The following is a 21,857-nucleotide window of genomic DNA, read 5'->3' as shown; positions in this document are numbered from 1 at the left end:
TCAATGCCGATACTGGGCCGAATTGGCCTTACTGCCCACACGTGGTTCGCGGGGAGGCTTTTGCGTCTGTCACTCTGTTGGAGGGTAATGAACTGGACTAAAAGGAAGCTCTACTTTAATAGCGCAGTATATATACGCACTATGAACAAATAGTACCATTAGTGGTGCGGTAGACATATTCCTACGCGGAACTAGGACTTGTCCATACATGTTGAGCGGTACGATTGAACCTGGTCTGAGGGGTATGGCGACCTGGCACCAAGGTCTCGTCCAATGGTAGAATGGAGACTATTATGGGATGTTCAGTAGACTAGAAGGGATATTCAATGCATATTGTACAAGGAATATACAAGGGATATCAGGGGATATACAAATACAATTAAATATATATATATAAATAAATATATATATTCGGTTTAATCTGATCCTTCAGAACAATAATGGTAAGTGTCCGTTTCCGGTGGCATGCTGTGACACGTTTGGTTGCTTCTCTCCGGCTGCTCCCATTAAAAGACTTTTGCTGCTAATTAATTATAATCCCTTTGTCCTGAGAAAGACTTTTATATTTTGCTGTGTGATACCTCGTTGAACTTGAACTATCAAAGCTTGTAAGAGCGCAAGATGACACAATCTGGATTGACTACACCTGTTGGTCTAACGAGCCACGTACAGGCGCACCTGCTGCTGTTCACCATGGCTCAAGGCACGCGCCACGGTAAATCTTTCACTGCTGAAATGGCTACGGTAATGCGTGAAATTGTGAGAGAAGAATTCACTTCAGCCTTGGATATTAAATTGGCTTCAGTTAACACAAGTCTGGATAAGCTAAAGACCCAGATGGGCTCCTGTATTGACAGAATGAATGACCACGACCAGGCCAGTGTGGAAGCTGATGTGAAAATCTCTGAGCTGGAGCGTCGCCAGAATGCGATAATGGAAGAAAATAAACGTCTGCGACAGAAGACAGAACAGCTCGAGAATCACAGCCGAAAGTTTAATATAAGAATTTTCGGGCTCTCTGCTGGTATTGAAGCTGGCAACCCCACTGCCTATACCACCAAGCTCCTGTATGAGATGTTTGGAGATTACTTTATTGGACCCGCTCCAGTCGTGTGTGTGGCGCACCGCACGGGCCCCGTGAAGAATGCTCCTCGTTGCATGATTGCGAGGCTATACAGTCTTGAGGTCAAAAGAAAGATTGTTCGACAAGCAGCAGAATCAAAATCCACAATGGGGCAAAGATCAGCATTTTTCCCGATGTTAATCCCGAAATCCTAAAGCAAAGATCTGAATTTAAAGAGGTGAGATCTGAGCTGCGAAGGCTTGATATCAGATGTGGATTTATCAACCCATCGTTGTCAACACTCATCCTAACTTTCCAAGATGTGACACACAAGTTTCCTACGGCGGAGCTTGCTCAGGGCTTTTTTGACAACTACATAAAGCCCACGGATGTTGAGGCGGAGGACAACGAGGATAATGCTTCTCAGAGCAAGGAGAGAGAAGAGGGGACGTCTCAGGAGGGAGACGTCTAGAGCAGCAAATGGTGAATTATCTATTAATCGGCGCAAGGACATTACAAGAAAGCAGGTATCAAAATGATCTATTGTCTATTATAACCTGCTGAGTAACCTCACGCTGATATTGGCTATTAAGTAATATCAGAAAACCCGACATGGTCTAATGGACTCTTTATTTTAATTTATTTTTCTCAAATGTTGTCCAATAGCTCTGTTGCTTATATGAGGTGGAGTTCCTTACTTCTTTTTCTCTTTTTCCCCCCCACTTGCTATTTGCTTGCAGTTCTCGCTTTTTGTAAAAAAAAATTGTTGTGTTAAAAAAGTAGCTTATTGGTGCTTTATGGCTCACTATTAATAGGCCTTATTGCAAATCCCCTCTCTTTTCGAGGCATCTACAGTTTATAGCCTACATATTTGGTTTTTATTTCCATCATAATTATTATTATTGGCTATTCAGCTTTTTTTTTTCTCTTTCTTTTTTTTATGATTACTATTAGGCATACAAAATTTCGTTAGTGCTATAACTATAGGTCATTAATATTTCTTGTTTTGGGGAGGGTTTTGGTATATTTACTATTTATAATTTTGTATCTGAAATTCAATAGGCTTTTTTTGGTTTTTTGTTTTTTTGTTTCAATGTTTTTTATAATAATTAGGTTGGTAACACACTTGCATAGCTCCATATAAAGGTTTTCTATAGTCGTTTTTTTTTATTTATTTTTATTACTTAGTTCTACCCTTGAGCACTCCTTTGAAATGAATGATTATTATTTTATGAATTTCGTTTAGTGTTAAATATTGGTTACTTAATAATGTTCTATTTTCTCCCCCTTTCTTTTGTTTACTTCCTTTGCAGAGTATATATATATATATATATATATATATATATATATATATATATATATATATATATATATATATATATATATATATATATATATATATATATATATATATATATATATATATATATATATATATATATATATTAGAGGTGGGCATAGATTATTTTTTTTAATCTAGATTAATCTATCTGCAATCCTGGATTTAATCTAGATTAATCTAGATTAAAATGGCTAAAAAAAAAAAAAAAAAAAACTGCAGAAGGCATTCAAAATATGTGTGTTCTACCGAAATAATGACCAGAAGTAAGTCGTTACTTTTTCTTTCCTCCTTATGTTTCTCAGGCCAGGTGGCCCATTACACCATGAGCCCATCTCCCGTTTCCAAAATGCATTACAGACTGTTTGAAAAAGCTGTTTTGCTATGATAATTGGTAATGAAATATCAAAATAATGTTCAATAAGATGTACTTAATAAGTTGTTTTATTCAGAAGTTAACACAAATAAATAATATTACCAGTACAGTACAGTATCTAGCACACTCTCAGGAGCAAAACAGAAAGAATCATTTCAAACTTGAACTATGTGACATGGCTTGAATCAACTGCTCCAGTGGAGTTGCTCAGTGGCCAATGGTGTCAACTGTGGTTGTACTGGGCAGCTCCCAGGTGTGAATGGAACTGTGTGAATGTTCACACAGTTCCATTATGTGCTCAGCGAACCTACCCTGGGTAAATAAAGGTAAAAAAAAAAAATGTAAAAAAAAAAAATTTAGATTAATGCGTTAATTATATTATCGCGCGATACTAGTATAGCGTTAACGCAGCACGTTAACGCCGTTAACGGCCCAGCTCTATATATATATATATATATATATATATATATATATATATATATATATATATATATATATATATATATATATATATATATATATATATATATATATATATATATATATATATATATATATATATATATATGTGTATATATATATTTACATTTAATCGTTTTGTCATTTGAGTTTTCCAGCAAAAAAAATAATAATTGAGTCTAGTGTGTAAATTACTACCTTCTTTGTTATTATTATTATTATTATTATTATTTATTATTATTATTATTATTATTATTATTATTATTATTATTATTATTATTATTATTATTATTATTATTATTATTATTATTATTATTATTATTATTATTATTATTATTATTATTAATTACTTGTTTTCTTCCTGTTTTTTTCGATTCATTATTTGTTTTTCCAATACTAAAATTCTCCTCAAACTAAATGTACTATAGTTTAGTATATAAACACTTGCAATAACAAAATACTTAACAGATGATAGACAATATCACACATTCATAGTCACCATATTTTGATGGTTAAATAAAATGCTACTAGGCGATATTATCAGTACTATTTATTATTGCTGTTTCTTATTTGTTTTTACTTTTACTCAAGAACACCAATTATTTAATGGTGATACCAACAAAGTAAAAGTAATTGTCATACTTTTGGCCAATACTCATTTTATTTTTACCTGCTGCTCTTCATAGTTATTTTTTTTTTTTTTTTCAGTTATTCTTTTCTTTTTTTTTCTTTTATCTTAACCACCATCTGCATAGTCCATCATAGGATTAATCTGGGTGGTGTAGTTCTGCCTCTGTGCAGAGGGACATAGTTAAGCTATACTTATTAATTGGATAAACACAACGTTTTTTTTGTTTTGTTTTTTAACATTATTTTTATCAATTTGACAAATGTCATAAAGATATATTCCAACTGAATAGTTGCTTAGACACCTGTTAATCAATACTGTTTACTCCAATTGCACAGAGAGCCAACCAGCACACAGCCACCCACTGGGACATGAGGAGATGAGCTTCCTTTTGCAGCTATGTCACAACCCTGTGTTAGATATACAGGGTGGGGAGGATCTACGTGGGAGGGGCACCAATCACCTTTGTTTTTTCTTGTTTTTTTTGTTTTGTTTTTGAAGTTTTTGTACTGTTTTTTAAATTTCTTACAGATTTTTTTTGTTAAGATGGGGTGGGTTATATGGGCCTTTTTTTTCCTTATGTGCATACTTTGGGCATCTCGTCAACAAAGACCAAATTTGGGTTATCTATTAGTACAGATTCATATACTTTTGAATTATTTTATTTCATATTATAAATGTCGTCTTTAGCTATTTTTTCATGGAACGTTAAAGGTCTTAACAATTCCATTAAAAGGGCTAGCTGTCTTGATACTATATCAAGAAATCGAGTTGAAATATGCATGTTTCAAGAAACACACTTGCTTGAAAGAGATATGCACAAATTAGAAAATCAGCGTTATAAAGTGGCTTCTTCTGCTTCAGCTTTGAATAAAACCAAAGGGGTTGCTATAATCATTGATAAAAAATGCAAAATTACCATCATAGGCAAAGGCAGTGATCAAGAAGGAAGAATAGCTTTTCTAAAATGTATTCATAATGGTAAAAAAATTAATTGCGTTTATTAATGTCTATGCACCCAACGGTTATGAACCAGACTTTTTTCAATCATTGAATAAAATCCTAATGGAACTAGCTGATTTCCAGTTGATTATTGGGTCGGATATGAATTCTGTTTTGGATCATACCTGGGATAAATCAAAAGCAGTTAATCATAATGATCGCTCGACAAACGCTTTAAAGCACTTGCTATCTGACTTTAATCTTATTGATATTTGGCGGGTTCATAATCCAGGCAACAGGGAGTATACTTTTTTCTCTAATAGACATCTATCATTTTCCCGTATTGATTTAGTTTTAATATCAGCATCCTTATTTTCAGACGTAAAAAAAATTGAAATCCGACCTATGAGTTTATCAGATCACCATGCCTATTTCTGTCAGTTTCAATTCAGCCAGGCTAAGAAAAAGGCCACAAGATGGCGCTTTAACTGCTCTTTATTGGATAATCCAGTATTCTGTGAGCAATTTCAGTCTGAGCTAGCCCAATTTTTAATGTTTAATAATAACTCCGTGGATGATTTCAGGATACTTTGGGACGCTACTAAAGGCTTTGTCAGAAATAATGCTATTACTTTCTCTTCAAGTCTTAATAAATCTCAGCTAAAACGAATATCGGAATTAGAAACCATGCTGTCTACCTTGGACCTATCTCAACAGAGGCATTACTCTCAACAGACTGCCGCCACTCTAGCCAATGTTAAGAGTGAACTAAACGATCTTATCAGGAAAAGAGCCGAATCCTCCATCCATAAAGGTAGAGTAAACCAATACTTTCATGGTAGTCGACCGAGTCAAATATTGGCCAACAAACTACGCAATAGTGATCTTGTAGGAAATATTACTACTGTTACATCAGAAAATGGTGAGCTGCTTACAGATCCAAAATTAATCAATACAAGATTTGCAACATTTTATAATGATTTATATACTACAGAAGGCGAGCGTCCCTCTGAAGAGATTGAATCCTTTTTAAGTGGCCTTAACCTCTCTGTTTTGTCACCAGTTGAATCAAGTTTAATGGGTGCTCCTATATCATTGCAAGAACTCAAAACATCTCTGGAAACTATGAATAAAGGCAAGTCTCCAGGGTGGGATGGCATTCCCCCAGAATTTTATTTGCGGTTCTGGGACGTCTTAGGCCCGCTACTACTTGAGATGATTAATATATCCATATCTAAAGGCTCCTTAGGGAGAGACGTGAATATGTCCCTAATCTCTCTTTTATTAAAAAAAGGTAAAGATCCAAACCAGTGTTCTAATTGGCGCCCTATTTCTTTAATTAATACAGATGCCAAACTATTTTCTAAAGTATTATCTTGCCGTCTTGAAAAGTTTTTACCTAAACTGATTCGCCCAGATCAAAGTGGTTTTGTTAAAAAAAGGCTTTTGTCTGATAATTTGCGACGTCTCCTTCACATTGTCAACTCCGCCTCTCAAGCTAAAGTGTCGTCAGCTGTTCTCTCTGTTGACGCAGAGAAGGCCTTTGACCGTCTGGAGTGGACCTATCTTTGGGCTGTACTGAAACATATGGGACTAGGTAAAAATTTTATAAATATGGTAAAAATAATATTTTCTAATCCATCAGCCAGTGTCATAACCGGAGATATTAGTTCTCCTCCTTTCAAAATCACTCGTGGAAGTAGGCAAGGGGATCCGATCTCTGCAAGCTTGTTTATTTTATCCCTTGAACCTTTAGCCCAAGCTATACGACAATCAGAAAACATTAAGCCAATCTCTGTAAATTCTACTGATCATCATATTTCGCTTTATGCGGATGACATCTTGTTATATATGGAGAATGTATCTCAGTCTCTCTCAAGCCTCCTGAAAATCTTTGAAAAATTCAGTTCAATTTCAAGTTATAAAATAAACTGGACCAAATCAGCACTAATGTACCTAAGAACCACTCCTAACTCTGTGCTTGACCATGAGATCCCGGTTGTAACACAATTTAAATATCTTGGTATTGATATATTTCCTTCAATTGAAAAAATTGTGTCCGTAAACTACAATAGAACCATTAGGTCAATCATAAATGATCTCAATCGATGGTGTAATATACCTGTCTCCCTTTCCGGAAGAGTCTCTATTATCAAAATGAACATATTACCTCGAGTAAACTTCTGTAGTTCCATGATTCCTATTGCCCCACCTGTTGCTCATTGGGAAAATTTACATAGAGCAGTCTCAAAATTGATATGGCGAGGCAAGCGAGCTCGGGTTAAACTTACTACCTTACAAAATGAGCGGCAATCTGGTGGTTTAACTGTGCCAAATTTTAAGTTATATTTTCAAGCGTTATCATTTCGTCCTCTGTTGAGTTGGTTTAATTTAAATTCTGAGGCCCCCTGGCTAATATTGAAAAACATATTGTGGCGCCGATTCGTTTACAAGACATTGTCTTTACAGATATTTCACTAAAGCAATGTAGATTACGTTATGGTCCGATAATAGCGCATGCCATATCTTTATGGCGCAAATATGAAAAGTTACTTAATTGGGATACTAAGTGGCATGAACAGACTCCCTTATTTCATAACCCGTTTTTGCTTAGCGGAGGCCGCAGTTTTGTAGCTCAATCATGGTCCAACTGTGGCATTCATGTACTTGGCGATGTTATGGAGGACAATGGTCTAAGAACATTCTCAGATCTGAAAGAGTCATATAACTTACCTGGCACCTCCTTTTTCTTATATTTACAACTCCGCTCGGCTATGCGAGCCTATGGAGTTCCATGGACCAAACCAACTACTCACCCGTTAATTACTTTCTCTAAAAAAACTGCAGGTCTCTCCAAAGGACAATAATTTATAAAGATCTATCACAAAGATGTACTTCGTTAATACCTGTTATCCAATCGTGGAGCACAGAATTGGGATTAGAACACCATCACTCTATCAATTGGACCAGAGTTTGGGGAAATGTTACTATGGCATCACGAAACCCAAATCATCAGCAGATTCATTTCAATTTTGTCCATAAAACATATTTAACCCCCCAGAAAGCTTATAGAATGAGACGTGCTATGTCACCTAACTGTACACTTTGTTCTCTAAATACTACTGGTACTTTTACACATATGATGTGGGAATGCCCCACAGTTAAAAGTTTCTGGGAATTACATAAACAAATGTAATTGTTTTTGTTATTACAAAAACATATTCCCTGTTGTCCCAAATTACTTCTCCTTAATGATGATGATTCTTTAGCTTTAAGTATTGTTCAGAGACGATTTTGGCTGGCAGGAAGTACTGCTGCAAAAAAAAATTGGCGCTGCGATGGCAAGCTCCACACTCTCTGCCCTTTAATCACTGGAAACAGTTATTAGCTGATGTTGTAACAATGGAGCTTTCTACAGCTAGATTAAATGGGGCAAGATATCAAACAATAGATAGCTGGAACCATATTCTCTATCAAGTTAGGACCTTCAATATATAGCTAGCAGGACATAACTAATTATATCTGTATAATTCCTTTTAGTTTTTTTATTTTCTTGGTCTTTGTTGACATTTTTGTTCAATTAATTTTCTTCTCAGGCCTATGACGGGGTGGGTTGGGGGGGGGTACTATTATTATTATTATTATTATTATTATTATTATTATTATTATTATTATTATTATTATTATTATTATTATTATTATTATTATTATTATTATTATTATTTTATTTATTTTTTGTCAACGGTGGTTGGTGCAGGGGTTAGGGGGTAGGAGTTTTTTATTTTAAATGAGGCAAGGGGCAAGCCAATGCATGTAATTGGCAAATAATTTAAATGTATGTTTTTATGTGCATTATATGTACATTGTATGTGCATTATATATCCTGCCTTTTCTTCCAAAAAATGAAATAAAAATATATTAAAAAAAAAAAAATAATAATAATAATAATAAAAAACAAGTAATAAACAGATTAAAAAACAAACAAGCAGGAGTATAGAATGATGTGTAAATGTATGTATTCCTACCCCCTTGATTGATTGATTGATTGATTGATTGATTGATTGATTGAAAACTTTATTAACAGATTGCAGAATGGGTACAATACAGTACGGCTCAATACACACAATTGTTAAGGGGATGCAGACCAGAGAAAGACTTTCGTCTTGTTTACATCAGGGTCCCCCATTTTCAATTCATCATAACAGACATACATGACATACAGATAGACAGTATTCAGTATACCTTCACACTCAATTAAATATGTTGTGCTCTTGCTTTTTTCTTTTTGAAGGTGGAGAGTGTACCATTGCTAGTGCCACAACAGTTTTATTTGAGGTTCATAACAGTACATTGTACTAAGCAATTGTTGGCTCATTAGTTTGTGATTCACATGCACTAAAATTCACCACAATGCAGGAAATTAAGTCTTTGTAACTAAAATGTTCCGGGTGGGGGACCCCCAGACCCCCCACTTAAAAAGTGGCCTGATTGGGGCTATATTTCGCGCTATATCTCCCGGTATGAATTATTTCCCCAGTCCGGCCCTGCCGGGGGGGGGGTTTATAAATTCATGGCAATGTCCGGGGTTTCATTGTTTTTCAGTTTCAGTTTCAGTTTCAGTTTCACGGCCCTTTGCGAGCATCTGAAGGCTCGGGACTGCATTTTTCGCCGAACATATAAATTGCCGAATTAAAGCGCTATTCGTTGCCGTTCGAATGCCATCTGACCCAAATCCGTGCCTCGGTTCTCGAGTTACATGCCGATATGTCAGGCGTGCGACTTTTTACATGGCGCGCCAGATTATCACCAGAGAAGCATGCAGCTGCAGAGCCGCAGAGCCAGCGGCGCTCGCTCTCAGGGCCGCGCGCTGACGGCCGTGCTGTGAGTGCCGCTCAGCAGCGCCACCCACCCAATGGCTGAATTGCCAATGGCTGAATTGGAGTATTGCACTGTGCGGGCACAGCTGCGAGATCCGTGCGGGGCCAGACTCGAGGGAGTAAATTAACTATACTTTTGCTCACACAATATCTTGAATGAATGCGTTTATTTATTTCGAACATAAATTGAAAATAAATAATAATAAAAAACAAGTAATAAACAGATTAAAAAACAAACAAGCAGGAATATAGAATGATGTGTAAACGTATGTATTCCTACCCCCTTGATTGATTGATTGATTGATTGATTGATTGATTGAAAACTTTATTAACAGATTGCAGAATGGGTACAATACAGTACGGCTCAAGACACACAATTGTTAAGGCGAGACACTGCAGGTGAATAGTCAAATATACCTTTTTTGTTGATTTTGAGATTTTGTTATATTTTGCTTCCTAAACATGTCTTCTATGAAACTAGTGACAATAAAACGTCAATAACACACATTTAGTTGTTTATTTTACATCATTTTGCCTTATTGCATCCATAAATGTGCATATATTTAATGGGGAAGTGCCTCATTTGCATATATAAACATACATTTCAGAAAACTTGCAATATATTTTTTCTTAGTTTATATGTACATAACAAATTGGGAAAGTTTCATAGTGATATCTATTCAAATATTTTTTGCCTATTAGGGGGTACTACACTGTACTACACTGTTTGTAGCCTGTGTGTAGTTCTGTTCAGTTCAATAACATCATTATTATTATTATTATTCAGTTATCAGACATGTGTTTAGGTTGTCTATTACTAATGGTTTGATTAGGTATTGTGTTTGTAAATATCTGTTTAAAAAAAAAAGTATGGCATTTTACAATACAGAACTTTGAATGTGTTTTCCCAAAAATGAGTTTTAAGAGTTTTTCCTCATACTCTGAGCCAGAAATCTCCACTTCAGTAGCACTCACATACACCAAAACTTCCAGTTCTATTCATATCTATGTTCTGAAGGTATTTACAGAAGGGTTTGTTGATATCGCATTCATACCCTGATTTATATCACATTTTATTCCTAAAAACATGGCGAAATATGGAATTTTACCATACAAATGGACTGAATGGAGTATTTTCTGATTTATGGAGTGATAAAAAGAGATATCCAAAATCCCCTCTGTAATAACCTTTGGCTCTAATATGTCAACAAAATGAAACTATAATTTTGAAAATGGCTTTATCCAATGTTCAGATTTCTGTCCTGGAATTATATGCAAATTAGTGCATATTTAAGTAGATCGTGCCTCATTTGCATATTTAAACATACAATTTCAGAAAACTTGTAATACAAAAAAGTCTTGTCTTAATATAAGTAATCAACTGGGGAAGTTTCATTGTGATATCTATTAGTTAATTTTTTTTACCCTATTCACCTGCAGTGTTCACTTTCGTCTTGTTTACATCAGGGTCCCCCATTTTCAATTCATCATAACAGACATACATGACATACAGATAGACAGTATTCAGTATACCTTCACACTCTATTATCTTATGCAACTCATATTCACTCCACAAACTGAAATATACATACATTGTTGAATGAACAGCCTGTTTCTTGAAGTTAGACTCTCCTCTAAATTGTAACCCCCCTCTCTATAACAGAATTTTTGGATGTTACCCGGGAGTGAATTGTTTCGTGCTTTAAACATGATTTGTGCAGTCTTAAATTCAGCCAGGTCCCAGAGTTTCATGGCATGTGATTTAAAAAATAGTGTGTTTGTGTGTTCCAGATATCCTACCTTATTGATAATCAAATCAAAATCAAATGTATTTGTAAGGCCCGACAACACACGTTAATGTCCCTTCAGGCCCATGTCCCTTCAGGCTATGGATTTGCGGTGTTTTCCAGCTTATACAAAAAATATATATATTATTTTGGAATATTGCAACTATACTACACAAAAACGTGACTACACAAGTTCAACTCATGTTCAGCCCTATGTTACTCATTAGCACTAAAAGTGATTTGTCTTTATTGTGTACGAAACTTCAGAATGTTATCTTTCAAAAGAGACCAGGCTTATGCATGTGCTATAAGCATAAAGTATAAAGATAAGCTTTGCAAAAAAAGTATGCAGTCCTCAAGTTCAAGTATAAAAAAAGGCCGCTTTTCTGGGTGCATGTTTCCAAGCATGTGTTAAAACAATAAAGGCATCTTTGAGTAAACTTTGAGTAGAGATTCAAGATTCAAGAGGTTTATTCATCACATACAGTACAGTACACAAGACATAGTGAAATGAAGGTGGCCATGCTCGCTTCGATTGTGCAAAGTATCATTAAGTATCTCGAGGCTGGGGCCAGCATGTCCTCTTTTTTGGAAATCAAAATATGGTCACCTTAGGATATGTTCCACTAGGCAGCGCAGAGCGTAAGCTATGACGTCATATAACTGTTCTCTTGGCTTTGTTTTGTTCATGGTAGTAACGCCGCAGAGCCATACTGTACATGTTGACTGCTTGGTTTGACTGGCCGCTGAGCCATACTGTACATGGTGACTGCTTGGTTTGACTGGCCGCCGAGCCATACTGTACATGGTGACTGCTTGGCTTAAATATAAAAATAAATGTAAAAAAATATATTTAATAAAAAAATAAAAAATAAAATAAAATTACCCACGCGACGCCACTGCCCAGGTGTGATGGTGTGTTCACCACCGTATAGATTACCTGAGCGCCAAATAAAAATGGTTCATAAAGAATGAAAGGCCATGCTGGAGGTCAGGCACGTGCATACATAGGGGTGAAGGGGTGCCCGGGCACCTGCCTTTTTCATTTCTCATTAGAAAGTGCCCTTTTTATGCCACCCTCTTTTTTTTTCTTTTTTACAGTTGCACATATATATATACTGCCCTGCCCTTCCAAATGAAAGATGTCACGATAGAATCTAAATATTAGGTAAAGAAAGTGAGAGAAATGCCACCCCTCTCGTAAATAATAGGTCCTTCCAGCCAACATGTAAACCGCGCAGGGCCAGCAGTGCACTGAACAGGAAATTGATATCCAGCTGTTGTTGAGCTCACAGTGCCCTCACACTCGAGTCGAGACCTCTTTTTTTACAGTTACTATTTCAACTAAAACAAAGCAAGAGTACACATCAGGTAAGGTATTTGCCCAACAAAATAAAATGTCGGGTTTGCAGTGCACTGTATATTTTCGTGAAACACGTCGCCAGCCCCTCCCTGTCTGCTGCTGCTAGTGCAGGAAAATCACGCAGCTCTCTCTCTCTCTCTCTCTCTCTCTCTCTCTCTCTCTCTCTCTCTCTCTCTCTCTCTCTCTCTCTCTCTCTCTCTCTCTCTCTCTCTCTCTCTCTCTCTCTCTCTCTCTCTCTCTCTCTCTCTCTCTCTCTCTCTCTCTCTCTCTCTCTCTCTCTCTCGCAGCTGTTGGTCTGGAGCGCATATTGTGTTATTAAAGGGACACTATGTAGTTTTGGTGACATCTATCGGTGAAACTGAATGTACCATGATATACTTGTATTAACCCCAAAAATCGGGCTCGCGCGCTGCGCGCGCCCGCATTACATTTACTAATTAATGCCCTTTTATGATTCCGGGCACCTGCCTTTCTAAAGTCTTGTGCACGTCCCTGCTGGAGGTAATAGAAGAGTCCCACAGTGCCTGGAGAAGGATGCGTCTTTGTGCTTCTGTATAGACTATTGCAAGGTGAATGACGTATCACGATTCAATGCCAACCTGATGCCCTGCGTGGACAAACTCCTGGGTCGGTTACACACAGCTTGCTTCTTCACAACACTGGATTTGACCAAGAGCTATGGGCAGATTCCCTCGTCTCCAGAGTCCAAGGAAACACTGCTTTCTCTATTCTACAGATTCTACCAATTTGTCACACTTCCCTTCCAATGCCTCACAAGTCCAAGAAAGAGGTAAATGGACTGGACTGCATTTATATAACAGCTTTTATCCAAAGCGCTTTACAAAGTGCCAACCTGCTCATCGGGAGCAGTTAGGGGTTAAGTGTCTTGCTCAATGACACTTTGACATGCTGTCGAGAAGAGCTGGAATCAAACCGGGAACCTTCCGATTACCGGACGACCGCTCTACCGCTCTACCTCCTGAGCCACTGTCACCCCCACAGGTAAGGCAGTTCTTGGCTATTACAGATAGTTTATCCCCGCTTTCGCAGACCTGACCAGCCCCCTGACCAACCTGACCCAAAAGAGACTGGCAGCTGCCTACACTTTTGTTGGCATTTTTGTACATTGAGTTGAGTTAAACCAGGGTGGCTGTAAGTTTACCAGTGAGTACTCTGTACGAATCTTGTGTGTCGGCATCAAGTGGCATCAAATATAATAAATCCAGTACTGAGTCCGACACTAAGGGGACGGCAGCACCCACATTGCTACAGTGTGTTTGCAAACTTTGCATCATCCTGACGTCTAGTTATTCTGTATGTTTTAAAGGGGCATTCTTGTTTTTAAAGCTCTTAACAATTTAGCACCCTCGTACATTTCTGATCTCCTGTCTTTCTATGTCCCCTCATGAGCCCTATGGTCCTCCACAGCTGGTCTTTTAAATGTCCCTGGGGTGCCCCAAGGGAAAATTGGGACATCTGATTTTAATTTCTATGCACCACAGCTGTTGAACTCAATCCCAAAAAATATTAGAAGCTGGCTCAGTGCACATTTTTAAACGACAGTTGAAAACTTACCTTTTTAATATTGCTTTTAATTAGCAACTCTTTTTATAAATTTTCGATTTTATCCATTTTCTTTGCTTATGATTTTAGACTGTGTGGTTTACTTTATGTTCTTTTTTTATCTGTTATTATTCATTGTTTTATCTTTCTTTTATCATGTAATGTGAAGCCCTTTGGGCTGCATTTTGTATGAAAAGTGCTATATAAATAAAGTTATTATTATTATTATTATTCTGCCGTTTTGGGGAGATACATTTGGTAACATTAACATAGCCTGCAATTGCTGCAGTGTACACAATATAATTTACTATAGGCCTACATGTAATTCTTCAAATTATTCTATTGTATACAAAAATACAATTGTAAACAAACAAACAATGACATTAACACAATAACAAAGAGAGTCAGACCCAGTTTAATATGAGAGGACAGCAGGTGACTTCAAAAGATGCCAGCTTTAAAAGCATGTTTTACAGGTTCTGCTAATACCCTTGTATCTAGTTGTGTTTTTATGAGGTGTGAAGTCAGGATGCATCAGTCAGCAGCATCATCCACTACCTCAACTATGTCAATGCCTGCAACTAGATATGACTGGTATCCTGGCTGGTATCCTGACTGATATCCTGACTGATATCCTGACTGGTATCCTGACTGATATCCTAACTGGTATCCTGACTGATATCCTGACTGGGAATTGTATACGATTTTCCTCCATACTCCACAGATCCTTCCAGCTAATCTTCCTCTTCTCTACACTTCCCCAGTACATCCACTGCCCCTGCTTAGTCTGGGCCAGAGCCGTATAATTGAGAGTTGCGACACGCTTTGATCTCGCCGACAGGATATCACGTGGTTCACGGAGCTACCTGTAGTTCCAATTTGGCTTCCTGTCAACTTGATTTCAACGGTACAGAACGGCAGAACTAATTATACGGCTCTGCTACTACTGTTACAGCAATTTTTGGTACTTATTAATACAATGTGCATTGATCACTGTTGCGATATATCATTTACATATCTGCTACTTTAATATTTACATTATATCACTAGGCGATGACGGCAATTTCGAACGTTAAATGCTAGCTGTGCTAGCTGACTGATTGATTGAAAACTTTATTAACAGATTGCAGAATGGGTACAGTACAGTACAGCTCAATACATACAATTGTTAAGGGGATGCAGACCAGAGAAAGACTTTCGTCTTGTTTACATCAGGGTCCCCCATTTTCAATTCATCGTAACATATATGACATGCATGACATACAGATACAGTACTGCCTACATCTATACATTTATGATTAGATTTATGACTTATTTTACATTAGCCATATCACCAGTTGTTACACAATCAAGCATCATTGTATTAATCAGCCCACATTATATGTGGGCTATTTATATTCAATATATATAATAGCATTTCAGGGGAGTGGCAGAGAGACTTGTGCTTCTACACATCCTAATGCTATATAAGACATTTATACATGCACATGTGAAAATGCTGTGAATATCATATCAAGCTGTTTACTCTGCATTTCTTAGCATTTACATTTCATACTGTAACCATTGATACTACTCAATTAAGCCAAGAAAGAAGTTTGGTCAACAGTATAAAAAATACAAGGCAAGCAATTGCATTCCACACATTTTTTATTATTATAGGCCTATAATATGTCCAGGTAGAGGTCCAGTCTTCCACTCCTGTTGTTTGTAGTGCTAGGGCCTTTCTGTCACGACTGCTGCTCACCTCAGACTGGACACACGCACGTCATTATAGTGGTAATTTATCCTAGAAAACAAAACAGGGAGATAGAGTTATGGAGTTGCTCATGCACTCTACAACAACACACATCTTGTGCATAATCTTTCTATGGCCATAAAAACAGATAATAAACTATTCTATTTTTGATACAATTTGACTCATCTGAATTTCTACAGTTTCACTGTTTGACTCATTTAAAATATTCCACAACAGGTTCAATGTGTCCGGGTTCTTTGCAACAAGTGCTGGCCTGAAATTCATGGTGGAGCAGGAACAACGACCTCCATCTTACCAGACAACAGCATGGCTCCTGGAATGAATGAAAACTTTATTTAACAGGTTGCAGAATGGGTACAATACAGTACGGCTCAATACACACAATTGTTAAGGGGATGCAGACCAGAGAAAGACGTTTGTCTTGTTTACATTTTTATTTTTAAAATTGAGCTCACCACCTACAAGGCTTTAAAGGGTGAAGCCCCAAGCTACATTGCTGAGCTTATAACCCCTTACTGCCCTAATAGGGCTCTCCGCTCCTCCGACCAAGGAGAGCTCGTCGTCCCCCGGACCAAACTGAAAACCAAGGGTGACCGGGCTTCGTAGCACCCAAGCTATGGAATCAGCTACCTTATGAAATCAGGTCTGCTGTTAGTGTGCAGTCTTTTAAACAAGGTCTAAAAACCTTTTTATACAGTGAGGCTTTTAATTGATCATGTATGTGGTATATATAACGTGTGTATGTGTGATTGTATTTTACTTCATTTATTTTTTGAAGTATTCTACAATCTTGTATGTGATGTAACATGTGTGGTTATTCTATTCTGATTAACCTTTTGCTGCCTGTAAAGCACTTTGTGATTTTAATCTGGAAAAGCACTATATAAATAAAATGTACCTTACATCAGGGTCCCCCATTTTCAATTCATATTGACATTTATGACATACACAACATACATGACATTTGTGGCATAGGGACATACAGGTATTTAGTACTGATACATTTGTGACATAAACGGTATTCAAATATACAGTACTGTTACCCATAGATCCTGACAGAGTATATACATATGATGGGGAGGGGACTGTACATTAGGAGGGGGTGGGTGGGAGAGAAATATACATACAGTGGGGAGGAGACTGTACATTTCTACTAATAATATACAACCTACATATCTACTAATAATATACAAACTACATTACTACTAATAATAATCAACCTCACAACTCCAAATGACTGGGACACGTCTCTCATTAGAGTCAAGACCACGAGAGGATAGCCAGACAGGTCTGTATCCACTGTGTTATTGTCTATATATTATATTATGTAACCTTACTGTACCTTATATGAAGACCAGTCTATCTAGTGTCATGTGTTATTGTCTATATTATAACCTTACTGTACCTTATATGAAGACCAGTCTATCTCGTGTTGCTCACTTTAACAATAAATCTAATAAACAATGATAAACTAATGAACACCAATATAATAACTGCAAATAATTTGGTAAATATAACGTTAGGCCAACGTCACGTCAGTATGGTAACGTTCTTAACTGCATTTAGAATCTAACAAGCTATTAACTTACGATCAACATTAACCAAAGCTTGCTACATAGAATACCAATATTGACTAAATCCATGAGTGGTCTGCTAATGCGTTAAAATGTACAAAGTAGTAAAAGTAAAGTAAACTTACCAGCGAGTTCCGCTCGGCAACAATGAAAATGCATGGCGTTGAGCTGAGACTTGAACTACGGACCACCCCTGAGGCGCTTTACTTCCGCATTCCACGATAACAACGAAAGTGGGTCGGAGTGGCGGAACTCTTAATTAAAGGGCTCTGGTCTGGGCCACAGCCTTTGTACACCTCACTACTTCCCTTCCTCTATGTGCCTGCTTTCTGTGGGACCTGCTTTACGCTTGATTCCACCTTACCTACAACGTCTGTATGTCTATAACTACTGTACCTTTACTCCCTGATGGAGAATGCATCTCCCATACAATGCCACACTACTAATACACAGAGGAACTCCCAGCCATTTCCTAATAGACAAATTAACCAACCTTTCCATTTTTTATATTGCCACTTCATATATTGACAATGGCCACATCAACTTAGGGAAAAACCAATCACCATAACTTCAACTTGCCTAGAAGCTCTGATTTCTCTATCCTTCATATGCCCTCTACAACATCTTTCCTAAATTGCTCAATCTGTTCACTATCTGTTAATTATTCAACTTAATTATACCACCTACCCAAACTTTTCACTGGCTTGGGTCTCATCAATAGAATTTCCTCCTCATCTACATACAACTTTCTCTCTATTACCTTCCCTCTGATGAAATGCTTCTCGGCTTACTAGGCTTAATCTTCATCCTAGCCCACTTGAGATTCTTATGTAACTTCTCTAGTAACCTTTTTGTACAAGGCGTTGTCCTGGTCACTAATGTCATGTCATCCATGTAAGCACCTGATTGGTGGGAGGCACAGCCCGCCCTGCCGTCTCTCCCCACCGACCACCCATTTTGAGGCTCTAATAATTGCTTCCATCGTCATTGTGAATGCTAGTGGGGATATAGTACACCCTGTCATAATAATCTCTAGTCTCTGCCATGCTGTTGTAAAATCTATAGTACTAAAACACATTATAATATTTTGGAAGTATGCTTTCACCAAGTTTACAATCACCCCTGGCACTCTAAAGAAATGAAAAGTAGAAACAAATAAGGCTATGTCGTACTGAACCAAACACATTTGCCAGGTCTAAAAATACCACATCTCTATCTTGGCTGCATGAATCAGGTGCCATTTCATGCTAGTGTGTTTTATGCATCCTGTAAACCCTGGGATTCCTGCTTTCTGCACGGTGGTGTCTATTAAACAATTCAGTTTACAGTGCTCTGTGCCACTCTATTAAAGAAATCCGTACCTTCTACATTCAGGAGGGATATGATAAAAAATGGCTTAACAGCTAGGACTCCTTCTCCTTGGTAATTACTTTAGGATTCCCTCTGCTCTACACCAAGCTCTTGGTATAGCCTGTTTATCCACTGACTGATATCTTGACTGATATTGTGACTGATATCCTGCAGAAAACCCCATGGTAAACTGGAAAGAGCGGCTGACATCATCTACAAGTTGATGATGCACTGGAACATGTCACAGATACAGGGACCGGTCAGTGAGAACACTTTCCCTAAAACAATGTTTAATTTTTTTATGTTAGATATATTGTGTTTTATTGATGATAAAGAGCTACAGTACTATAGTGTCACAGTCCCTGCCCCTCTCTCTCTCTCTCTCTCTCTCTCTCTCTCTCTCTCTCTCTCTCTCTCTCACCAGGTACGGAGTTCAGGTGTGCAGCTGTCAGCGGAGTAGCTGACTGACGTCTGTGGGCCGATTACGTCAGCTATATAACCCTGCCTCAGATGTCGTGATGCTGCCAGATCGTAACTTCGTGTTTCCCAGTTAGTCGTGTTATTGTGCTCTCGTGTATTTATCTAGTCCCTTGTTCTCTGACCATGCCTAACCCTTTATTGTCCTCCTTTCCCCGCAGTCTGATACCTGGCTCTTCACCCTGATCTCTGGCTCTGTATAACGTGTTCTGACCTCCGCCTGCCTGACAACTCTCCTTACCTTTTCCCGGAACGTATGATGACCCTGAAAACCGTGTATGACAACTGCCTGTCTGACGACCCTGCCCTGCGCACGCTCCCTGGACTGTATGAGACTCCCGTTAGATTACCGACCCCTGCCTGGATACCTGACAACTCCTTCTTATTAAATATATCCATACTGAGTGGGTTTTGACAATACCTGTCTGCCTGCCTCGTTGTCTGCATATTGGGTTCAATACGTCTAGTCCCCCGTGACAATGAGATATGTTCAGAGTGAGGCTGTGTACACACACACACACACACACACACACACACACACACACACACACACACACACACACACAGAGAGTCAGAGGGAAGGGAAATACACCCTAAGCTGTATTTCTAAGTCTTTAAGTGATTCAGTTGTCTGAAAGCCTCTAAGTGATTCAGTTGTCTAAGTCTCTAAGACTCTAAGTGACTAAATTTTCTAAGTCTCTAAGTGACTCAGTTGTCTAAGCCTCTAAGTGATTCAGTTTGCTAAGCTTCTACGTGATTCAGTTTTCTAAGCCTCTAAGTAACTCAGTTTCCTAAGCCTTTACGTGACTCAGTTTTCTAACCCTCTATGTGATTGAGTTTCTTTCTAAGTCTTTAAGTGATTCCGTTTTCCAAGCCTCTAAAGTATTCCGTTTTCCTCCCAGGAGATACTTTGGAAATATGATAAACAAAATAAACTATGATAAACAATATAAACGATATGAACAGTAAAATCTCTGGCAGGAAGAGGAATTTGTTTAGGACCTAAGCTTTGTTCCAGGAAGTAAACAGAGTCACTTCCTGCCCTCCGAAAAGCACAAGACATGTTACAACTAAATGGCACAAAATATTATGTGGATACATGACACTGTGGTGCTGTGGAATAGAGAACTTTTCACTTTGTAACTCACAAAGACATGCTCAAACACACACACACACGCACACACACACACACACACACACACACACACACACACACACACACACACACACACACACACACACACACACACACACACACACACACACACACACACACACACACACACACTCATTCCCTACTTGGCAACCACTTCCACACTCAAACCAACAGACAGAGGTCCAGCAGAACAGCCCAGCAAGACAGAAAGCGGTCGACTGGGTGTCTTACCTCAGGAAGGGGCTCCATGGCTGGGCAGGAGAGAAAGGCAGGAGGAGCCAAAGAACCAGGCATCAACACCACGTTACACAAGATCCAATACACGGGTCCAAACTCACATCTGACAGCTCCTGGTTCCACAGACTGACAGACAGGGTGGGGGCTGAGAGGAGAGAGGAGCTCAGGGGAAGGAGAAAATTAGGGAATGGAGGGGAAGGAGGGAGAGAAGCTGAGAGCGAGAAAGAGACGGCCGTTTATTCCAGCTGGGTTTGACTGTCTGTTTAACAGGCTAAATCTGGACCAAGAGCCCCGACCCCCTGGCATTCAGAGAGAGGGAGGGAGAGAGCTATGACAGGCCAGGGGACTAGACTAGAGAGAGAGGGAGGGAGGGAGGGAGGGAGGGAGGGAGGGAGGGAGGGAGCTATGACAGGCCAAGGCCAGGGGACTAGACTAGAGGGAGAGGGAGGGAGGGAGGGAGGGAGGGAGGGAGGGAGGGAGGGAGGGAGGGAGCTATGACAGGCAGGGGACTAGACTAGAGAGAGAGGGAGGGAGGGAGAGATCCAATGACCGGGAGAGAAACAACCCCCCCAGGCATAGGAGATGTCGGGAAAAGAGAGCTGGGATCCGGAACAGACTACGATCAAAGGTTCATCGAACACCGTTACCCAGCATATCGCTGGCCAACGTCCAGTCCATTGAGAATAAACTGGACGACATCAGAGCAAGAATTAAATTCCAGAGGGACATCCGGGCTCGCAACGTGGCTCGCGCCAGACGTCCCTAACCACGCCATACAGCCGGCTGAGAACTTCTCTGTTCACCTGTGGAATAATATATTGATCCCCCAACTCTCATGTAAAGACATTCCCCTCCCCTTTATCCTCTATCATGTGTCCCCCCCCCCCCATTTGACCTATCAAATGGGACC

General features: G+C 38.6%; 1 protein-coding gene across 1 annotated transcript in view; it reads right to left on the bottom strand.

The window, feature by feature from the left end:
* Nucleotides 1–21,167, bottom strand: part of prkag3b (protein kinase, AMP-activated, gamma 3b non-catalytic subunit) — a 132,035-nt gene extending 110,868 nt beyond the window's left edge. The window contains exon 1 of the mRNA XM_084315040.1: nt 20,942–21,167. Within this exon, the coding sequence (XP_084171166.1) occupies nt 20,942–21,004 (63 nt within the window). The 5' untranslated portion in view covers nt 21,005–21,167. The remainder of the gene's footprint in view (nt 1–20,941) is intronic.
* Nucleotides 21,168–21,857: the final 690 nt, after the last annotated feature.

Source organism: Notolepis coatsorum (assembly GCF_963971535.1).
Source record: "Notolepis coatsorum genome assembly, chromosome: 5".
Classification (NCBI taxonomy): Eukaryota; Metazoa; Chordata; class Actinopteri; order Aulopiformes; family Paralepididae; genus Notolepis; species Notolepis coatsorum.
Note: the sequence above shows the minus strand (reverse complement) of the source record. Positions and strands in the feature narration are given on the sequence as shown.